The sequence below is a fragment of the Grammomys surdaster genome, unplaced genomic scaffold (assembly GCF_004785775.1).
Source record: "Grammomys surdaster isolate TR1022 unplaced genomic scaffold, NIH_TR_1.0 218, whole genome shotgun sequence".
NCBI classification, from domain to species: Eukaryota; Metazoa; Chordata; class Mammalia; order Rodentia; family Muridae; genus Grammomys; species Grammomys surdaster.
In genome coordinates, this window is record NW_021604663.1 from 2,934,694 (window position 1) to 2,945,025 (window position 10,332).

The window sequence follows — 10,332 nt, forward strand, 5'->3', positions numbered from 1 at the left end:
TCACAGCTCCTTGGAAAGCTCTGAAAATAAATCTGACCAAACTGATCAATTCTAAGAAGCTCTTCAAACTACAGAGAGACCGAGAGATTATTATGAATCATACACTAGTCTGAAATCGTGGTGTCCCTGACTCAGCCTTTAAGTCACAGCACAAATGTCACTTGTTCCAGAAGTCTTACACCAGGGCTCCTCAATACCCGTCCTGTGTGTGCCTTTGGTGACCTCCATGCGCCCGACCGCACCAGCCCACACTCGTGTGCTGCCTGAGTCGTGGACGCCCTGCAGGAGACGGGACTGTCTTATTCATCCTCTAAAACAAGACATGCCTGTGCAGTCACTGGAATTCTGACTCAGTGGAAAGACTGAAGGAGAAACAAGGGCAGGACAGGAGGGGGAAAAGAAGGAAAGATGAATCAGAGAGAAAGGAAGACTAAACAACAACACAGAGGCAGTAGTAAGGAGATTGGGTAGGAAGAAAGACGCAGGCAACGGAGCCACGTGACCAGAAACAGCCAATTAAACAGAAGATATAAATAACATAAGGTAATTTCATTTTACCTTCAGATATAAAACAAAAAGGGAAAGTATTAAGGGGAATTTTTTTTTAAGTTTGAGGCAATAATAATGACAGTTATCACATAACCCTCAACACACTGTAAACAACATGATTGTACAGATAATAGTGACAGTTATCACATAACCCTCAACACACTGTAAACAACGTGATTGTACAGATAATAGTGACGGTTATCACATAACCCTCAACACACTGTAAACAACGTGATTGTACAGATAATAGTGATGGTTATCACATAACCCTCAACACACTGTAAACAACATGATTGTACAGATAATGACAGTTATCACATAACCCTCAACACACTGTAAAAAATGTGATTTTACAGATAAAGGATGACACCCAGTGGTTGCATTCCCAGAATGTCCATCAGCCAGACTGGAAACCATGCAAGCTGGCACCTGGTGGAGGCTTGTGCACCACACTACACAGCTAAGTTCTGAGGCCAGATGAGGTCTCAGGGGCTACCATTCTGTCACAACGCCAGTGCCACATATCAGGACAGTGCACTTGCCCAGATGGCTCCCTCACGCCATCTGTTCTTGGCCTGTATGAACAAGAATTCTGACAACAAATAACTTGCAGGCTGGCATGTGTGGAGCGGAGCTGCTTTCTAACACACGCACAAGAACATGTGAGACAGAAGCCCAGAGCTCTGTCACTATGAAGAGACAAGCTGCAGATGATGACACCGCAGACACAGAAGCCAGGAGCCTAAGTCACGCTGAGCATAAGCAGTTCATAAAACATTAAGCACAGAAGACAGCTGTCAACAGTAAACACAGGGTAAGGCACACGAGCAGACACAGCAGGCTAATGCACTCAAGGAGCCCGGTTTTCCTGTACTCTCAATGGCTTTTCTGCTTGTGTTTCTAAGCGGCTCAGCCAACAGTAATCCTCTGAAGTAAGAAAGAGAAATGACCAAGGATCCCGACATCCCTGGGCGAGCATCAGACAGCTATGAGTCTAAAGGCCCAAGAGGATTAGCTGCTTCATTTGAAACCAGCAGACATGTAGATGACTGAGACCCTTCCTACCCCTTAAACTTTACAATTTTATGAAATAAAATAATTCAAAGCAGATGAGAAGGAAGAGAGACAGTTTTCCTTTTCCGCCCTTTTCTAACAGAAAAATCTAAAACCCCAGGATTTCTGTGGCTGGAGTGGTAAGCTGTGTGAGGGCACAGTGAGCCGGCAGCACGGCACAGTTCCATTCGTCCACCTTAGGAAACAGAGTCAGGAGGAGCTGGGAGGAAGGAAGAAGCACAAAGAGCCATGTTGTCAGCGGCAAGAGACAGGACATAGCTGGGCTCTAAGATGCCACTCACAGAAGAAAAGAAAGGCTAGGCTGTCTCCGTGAATCCCAGATCTGAGTTCCCTTCATGGCTCTCAGATATGAGTACCTTACAGGTCCCTCCATGGCTCTCAGATATGAGTACCTTACAGGTCCCTCCATGGCTCTCAGATATGAGTACCTTACAGGGTCCCTCCATGGCTCTTGGATTTGGGGTTCCATCTAGGGTCCCTCCATGGCTCTCAGATATGAAGTCCCATCTGGCAGCTGCTTAGCATGGAAGAACCCTACACACTGAGTCACTGGCAGAAGACGGAGGCCTCGGCTGGTTCCAGAATTCAGGAATCTCCAGCCTGGCTATCTCCTCCCAGATACCCAATATACCACTGCTGGAGAAAAGAACTCAGAAACCTCAGCAAGAGATCAAAAGAGTAATTGCAGGCAGCCCAAGTAGTATCTAGCCACCTTGGGTTTGCAGCCTCTACCATAGCCTCAAAAGACTTTAAGCACAACCCAGGACAAAGCCTCCTGCACTGGGCAATCACCTGCCCCCTTCTACCAGCCGCACAGCCTATGGGGCTATGTCAAAAGAACAACCCTACTGCCAGCACTGAGATACAATTTAAAACAAAGGAGTCACTAACACTGTCAACGACTTGTCGATCACGACAGTCACATAACAGTGATGCTCCACACCTGCCACACACCCCTTCCCGTGGATCTTCTACATGACAGGCTCACCTTTCAAGTTGGATCGGCTGGCCGGCCTCCCTGCACTGTTCCTCTGGTGCTTGGCTGACAGGCGTTTCATCTGTCGGGGTGTGCTTGGGGGTGAGGTGCCGTAGAGAGTCTCTGTATTTGTTTCATCAGAGAAGTCCTCTGGGTCAGACTCCATACTCTTGCAAGCCGACTCTCCCAACATGCACTCCTGCCTACAGAAGACAGCAAACACAGAGAGAGCTCTTAGTATCACAGGAATTACATTCCCAGCTTTCTTTGGGAAGGCTGCAAAACGTCTCCACCTGTCTCCTCAGCAACGCAGTCCTTCCTTCAAGGGAGTAGTGACAGTGCTTGTGGCCACTAGCTGTGAACTGTCAGGTGCAGCGTGGGCACAACCAGCGTGCTGTGTCTGATGCCTCTGGAGCTCTTTCAAATCTAAGTGAGCTTCAAACTAAAAACTACAAATTAAAAGAGGAAACAGCAAAAGACTACAAGTTACAAATCAGACAGAGCTAAAAACAGACCTGTGCACCAGCTTTGGCAAACATACTAATGAGAGGGCAAGCACAGGCCCGCCCGCCTGGGATTCCAGGGTCTAGCCCAGCTCTTCCGGAAGGGCACAGGCTGAACAACAGCAGACAGCATTTCCCATGGCCCACATGGGGAGACACGGTGCTGGCACAATGTAGCGTCCAGAAAAATACCACATATCCACCTACCACCACTGAGCTTCTGAGGCTTGGTTTCTGAAAACACTGCCTATCCTTCTGCAGCCAGCCAATTCTCAAACAATATCACTACTTTGATAAAGTTCCTTTTCTGCAAAACTTACACAATAAACTTCAGTTCCATAAAATGAGAGCAAATCTAATTCTGAAACCAAAAACCGGGAGGAACAACCATTAAAGCTTTCTTATATGTAGATCTCATTAGGAATAGTTTATAAACTAAGCTTTACAGAACCTAAGACTGTATATGGTATGGATTCTTTCTAGTAACTTACGTCACAATATAAAACCAATGCTAATCCAAAATCACAAGGAAATGGGGAAGGGCACTCAAGATGTGTAAAATTGTCATTAAACTAGAAAATCAAAACAGAAGCTATCAGGCTGGAGAGATGGCTCAGCAGTTAAGAGCACTGACTGCTCTTCCAGAGGTCCTGAGTTCAATTCCCAGCAACCACATGGTGGCTCACAACCATCCTCAATGAGATCTGATGCCCTCAAGTGGGTGTCTGAAGACAGCTACAGTGTACTCATATACATAAAATAAATAAATTTTTTTAAAAAAGACAACCCCCCCGCTCAAAAAAAAAACAGAAGCTATCATCTGAAAACTAAGCATTTGGGGTTGATGAGCCAGATCAGTAGGTAAAGTGCTTGCTGCACAAGCAAAGACCTGAGTTCAGAGCCCCAGCACCCGAGTAAAAAATCTCACATGGTGGCATATTTCCATAGTCCCAGCATAGACAAAGCAGGTGACTTACGGGGAGGTGGGGGGTTGATCACTGGCCAGGCAGTCTACCAGAAATGGTGAGCCCCAGGTTCAATGAGAGACTCTGTCTACAGTAAGAATAAACAAGGAAGATAGCATGTCGACTCTGGTCTCTAAAAACACCCACACGTGCTAGCAGCTGCACACACATGCCCCAGAAGTTCTACAGAATTACACAGGTTTACCAGGTATGGTGGTTAACATATTGAATCCCAGCCCTGGGATGCAGATTTCTGGGTTCAAGGACAGCCTGAGTTTCACATAAAGATCCTGTCTCAAATCAAAGGGATTGGTGGGCTAAAGAGATGGTTCGACAGTTAAGAGTACTTATTCGGGGTTCAGTTCCCAGAACCGACATGATGGCATAAAACAATCCCTAGCTCTAGTTCCAGGGGACCCACTGCCTTCTTCTAACCTCCCTAGGCACCAGGAACTCACCTGGAGCACATACATACATGTAGACAACTCCTACATATAAAATAAAATAATTAAAAAAATAACTGCACAAATTTCCAGTAATGAAATTTATTTATTTATTATTCTATCTGCGAGTGGATCCCTTAGATGCTGTCCTGCAGTGACTTGTGACACACCTTCTTTTACTTTTACAATCTCCAAGGAGTAGAACACCCAGGCTGTGGAGAAGTCCTCTCCTCCCTTGGGGCTAGGGGTGGAGGTATTATCCATCTGCCTCTGGCTGCCAGCATGGTTGCAACAGGAAAGGTTCATCGTGCTCCTGCTTTATCACACAACACTCACCAACACAGTACCCCTCTCGTGGGACTTGCTGGGTCCCTCGGATTCACAACCTCGGATTGATGGCCCACTCCAGATTCACAACCTTGTTTTGGAAAGCCTCTTTCTGGGCTTTTCTCCACAGAAGGTTCTCTCAACTGCAGCATGTACAACTTTTATTCTGTAATTTTTGTGGAATTCCCGTTAATTTTCCATCTATACCCCACCCATGCTGCTCTGGCTGCCTTACAGGTCACTTCTGCCTGTCCTGTGAGGAAAGGCCGCAGTAAATGCAGGGGGGATGGATATGCACAGCATGCCTCGACAGAGGAGACTGTAGAGCTGAAAGAGCAGAGAATGTAGTGTATACTCACCTACACTCACTGAAGAGGATTCTAAAGGAAATGACTCCTGAACAGCCTAACCAAGAAACTCAAGAACAAGGGATAGCCGGGCGGTGGTGGCGCACGCCTTTAATCCCAGCACTTGGGAGGCAGAGGCAGGTGGATTTCTGAGTTCGAGAGTTCAAGGCTAGCCTGGTCTACAGAGTGAGTTCCAGGACAGCCAGAGCTACACAGAGAAACCTTGTCTCGGAAAAACCAAAAAAAAAAAAAAAAAAAGAAAAAAAAAAAAAAAAGAAACAAGGGATAAAGCAGTAACCACAGCTGTGGTTGAGAAGTCAGTGGATTAAAGAATACCCCTAACTGGAACAAATGGTACCTCAGGGAATAAATGGAACTGAACGCTGTCCTAAGGAAAGTAACCCAGGAGGTATGGAGATCTACGTGTTGAATGTGAAAACGTAAAACTTTTACCCAGAGAAAACCCTCATTACCTCACAGTAGAACGGCTTCTTAAGATAAATGTTCATCATCAACTGAAGATGACTTTTAAGACACAGACTTTCTCAACTAACACACGAGAGTGAAAAACTGAGCCAGAGCAGGAAACATCATACACGAACAACAAAATCCAAAACACAGACAGACGCAACAGACCAACCACCAGACACCAGGGAAAAAGAATGTCACACACGTTAACAACAAAGCCCGAAACACAGAAGCTACACACCAACTGCCAGACATCAGAAAAACAACATAAACACTGGCAAAATGCTTGTGCAAGCACTTTAGAGAAAATACTGGGCTGAGGGATATAGCTCAGTGTAGGTTCTCACACTACAGAAAAAATGTCTAAGTGGTACTCAGCTTTACGACTAACAGCAAAAAATAACGACTACCACACTGCAGAAAGTCAAACTATACCATATGTAAGGATGAGGGGGGAGGACCCCTGCAAACCACTATACAGGTAAAGACTGCACAGTGCAGCTTGAGGCTGCTTTGTCATTGCCTGCGGAAACTGAAGACGTGCTACAGCTCAGCAACTTAAGCCCTTGGCACATGCACTACGCACATGTAGCAGATGTCATATTGTTTATAATAGACAAAATCCTAAGTCACATTTTTTTGCAAGAGCAGAGTGCCTATGGTGAGAAGAATATGGTGTCTGTGACGTGGACAGACACAGCGGGGCTTTCTGTGACGTGGACAGGCATGGTGGGGCTTTCTGTGACACGGACGGGCACAGCAGGGCTTTCTGTGACATGGACAGGCACAGCGGGTCTCTTGCTAGTGAGCATTCCTTGGTGTCTGTTCCTTGCATGGTTTTTGTTAAACTAACCAAATCAATGCTTCATGACATTTTTATATCTAACTTGAAAGGAAATAAACCATAAGCACTCAGAAGGAAGGTTAACTGAGCACACAGTGAGTGCTCAGTGAAAACTAGCTGCTGTCATGGATGTGTGATACGTACCTATAATACTAACATGCTGGAGGCTGGGCTACAGAGTGAGACCTGTCTCATGTTAGCTGAAGGAGCCTTATGTCCAATATTTGAGTCTCTTAGTTGACTCATGAGACTATGTCATTGACCATGAGACATTTGCATTACTGCACATACGCACACTGTCACAGAATGGGGAGGGCCTCACGAAGGCCCTTCATTTCCTCAGACTTTGTACAAGTGATGGTTGATGGAGTAGACAGAGGTATTTCCTTCAGTAGTATAGCCATTGGTAAGGTGCCCATGCTCCCATAAGTAATCTTAATGAAACCCATTGGGATGGACGGACGGACGGACGGACGGATGGACACACACACACCCGCAAGCAAAAGAGAGACTATGGGAAAAAGAGGGAAGGGGTTGTTAACGTGACCCAAATAGAATGTATATGTGTATAAAAACATCATAAAACCTACTGTGAATAATTAATAAAAACTTTTTAAAAGATAAAAAAATAAATTCCATCAGCAAGTTAAAACTGATTTTTAAGCTACTGTACTTTTACCAGACCACTCTAGGTCTTTCATGAAAATACCTACATACTCCCAAACTCGTACACAGAGTATGATGCCCTGAACTACAATCTAATTTAGGAATGTTTTTAAGGCACTGACCCACTCACTAGGCTAATGATATTTATCATGTAAGTCTCATAAAGTAATACAACAAGTAGTATATCTCATTATTAACTTGAAGGTTTTTATTTCCATTTCTGTAGTCACTGTAAACTAGCTGATTTGATTGGCTTAAGGTCATGGCTACCTATGCCAAGGTAATGTATTTCTTTTCCACGTTTCAGTGTCAAGGGCAGTGGTTCTGGGATGGCTCCACAGCTCAATGGAACAGAGACTGCCTAGTATGCACGGGAGTCTGGGTTCAACCCCAACTACAAAAACATCACTGAATGAGGTACTCCAGACCCATGAAGAAAACATGTTTCCTCCCAATCACGGAGTTAGCTTTGAGTATTTACATCCGTGTGTCTCAAATGAAATGCCCACAGAGCACAGGAGTTAGTGAGCAATCAAAGAAGGGAGACGGACCACAGGGACGTGAGGAGGAACACAGGGACATGAGGAGGAAGAGGAACAACAGAAGAGGTTAAGTGGGTGGGGAGTGGGAGGGCAGGGTAGAGGAGGGATACAAGGAGGGATGGTTAACACTAAAGACCTTCTGAACAGTCAAATGCTATTACTGTGGAAGCTTCCTAAAACATAACATTTACAAAATAAAAAGAACTTAAGTGGAATGACCCTGTATGGGGGAACAGAGACCCTACTAGAAATCACAAGAATAACAAATAAAAATTCAACATCAGAAGTGGGTTTCTTCTACCAGGGCTGTTGGCCAGTGAGGTCCCACAGACCCCACCCCCACCTCCCATTCCCCACCCCCCAGCATTACAGACGGTTGACACTACCCTTGGTTACCTTTCCAAGCTTGATGGTAAGACCCTATTGTTGAGGTCACCACACACCTGAGTCATAAACCACAGACCTTTGTCAAGCTGGAATTGACCTAGAAGCTTCATCCCTGCTGGCCAGGTTCTCACAGTACTGGATATATGCTACTGCAGAAAAGCAATCATCGGATCCAGCTGTGAACTTCGTGGCCTGCAACAATGACCAGCCTGGCAAGATATGTCCGATGGTGCAATCGTGATACAAACGGCATGGAGCAACCAACCGCTTTCTGTTGGATTTAAGGCCTGCTCCACAAGATGTAACACATACCTGGTACAGTTTCTGAGGCCAATGACCTGTGGCTAGACATATCATAAGCCCTAGGCAGAGTCTACTATGGTTATTCTGCTAACGGGACATATTAAACCAACTGCTAATGATTTCTCTTACACACATATTACAGAGAGGATCCTTTCTGCAGGAGACTATGATGAACACTGAGACCCACAACTGGCCAAGGTGCACAGTGTAAGTGACTGTGGAGTGCTCGGCCCTGAGACATCTGTATATACCCTTCCTCTTTCCATGGCTCAGGATCTTAGTGAGAGAGCGAGAGAAAGAAAGAGCCAGAGGTGCTAGGTGACTAAAACAGTGTTTTCCAAACTAACAGGACACTCGTATTAATACACTCACAGCAGTTGTGACAAGACCTGTACCAGAGAAAATCCCAGAAAGTGAACATGAGGTGAACATGAAGTCCCACCCCTAGCTGAAGAGCTATTGGCAACTGAAATCTGGTGGAAGAGGAAAACTCAGCTTTCTTTAAGGGTGTGAACCTGGTAGGTTTAACATACACCAATAGATGGCCCCACACCTAAAACTGTGCAGGCAGCACTAATGGTACTTGGTGGGTTTTTAAGAAATAATCCACAAAGTTGGGTGGGAATAAAATGGGGAGGTGGATGTAGAAGATAGGAGAGAAAATGAGTATGTTCTCTTGAAGAAGTAATAAAAACATGTTTAAGTCGTTCTAGAATTACTAGTAGCGTGGGATTTGTGGCCCTACGGACAGACTTACACTCAAATGCTGGTTGTGCTGCTACATAGTTATGTGAGACTTGGGTGGACTATTTAAAACCTTACCCTTGTATCTTTATAAAATAAAGATGGCCCTCTATGAGCACTGACACTAATGTGTCAGGTGATACTGAGGTCACTAAATGTGGACTGTAGGCCTCAGGTGCCACTGTGCTCATGCACTATGTGGTGAAAGTGTGTTCTGGGTGCACATCTGCACGCTCCCGGAGCATTCCACAGCAGGGTCCAGGGGCGGAAGCCATCCTCCTCAGGTGTGACAGCATCACAGGGCTGTTTCCACTTAGTTACCTGATGATACACATTCACTGAGCACAAAGAGACTGCATTTTACTGCTTTCCGTCAACAATGTCACCTCGTGCTTTTCCACAACACTTTATCCCACACACTGGGATGGACATCACCAGAGAGTCGTAGCACAACATTTTGATCAATTAATAACATATCAAATCCAGACAGTGGGAATGATAGGGTGAACAGAAAAATGTAGTGAAATAAGAAACAAAATCTCTTCAGAGCACACCTTCTGTGGTAGGAGTGACTCTCACAACGCAAAATTAACATGAAGTCTGGAGGCCATCCTCCAATGTGGTAAAGCTATACCACTGTATTTTCTTAAAATGTACTTAACTTGGTTGAGACAGAATTCACTCTGATCAGAAATGTTATCAGTTTACACTCCATTCAGGTAATTCAGCAACTTAGCTACATGTCAGAAGAGTATCTAACATTATTTAAAGGAGTAAAATGTGTAACACACAATAAATAAAATCCACAATTTCTGCCACCCTATCAAAGTTCATAAAATGGACAATGACACAAAGGAAAAAGCCAAGGAGAACAGACCAGAGTGAATGACAGAGAGCAAAGATGAGACTAGACCTGAGCCCAAAACACTTTGGAAATAACAGACCAAACATGGCAGGCTAGACAGGACAGACTGTAGACAGGGCAGACTAGACAGGACGGACTATAGACAAGGCAGACTAGACAGGACAGACTATAGACAGGACAGACTGTAGACAGGGCAGACTAGACAGGACAGACTATAGACAAGGCAGACTAGACAGGACAGACTATAGACATGACAGACTAGACAAGACAGACTATAGACATGGCAGACTAGACAGGACAGACTACAGACAGGGCAGACTATAGACAGG

At 45.1% G+C, this 10,332-nt stretch overlaps 1 protein-coding gene across 2 annotated transcripts in view; it reads right to left on the bottom strand.

Annotated features, from left to right (window-relative positions):
• Window positions 1-10,332, bottom strand: part of Map3k4 (mitogen-activated protein kinase kinase kinase 4) — a 91,135-nt gene that overhangs the window by 47,140 nt on the left and 33,663 nt on the right. For both annotated transcript variants that reach the window (XM_028772749.1, XM_028772750.1), the window contains exon 2: window positions 2,612-2,802. In XM_028772749.1, the coding sequence (XP_028628582.1) occupies window positions 2,612-2,802 (191 nt within the window). The remainder of the gene's footprint in view (window positions 1-2,611; window positions 2,803-10,332) is intronic.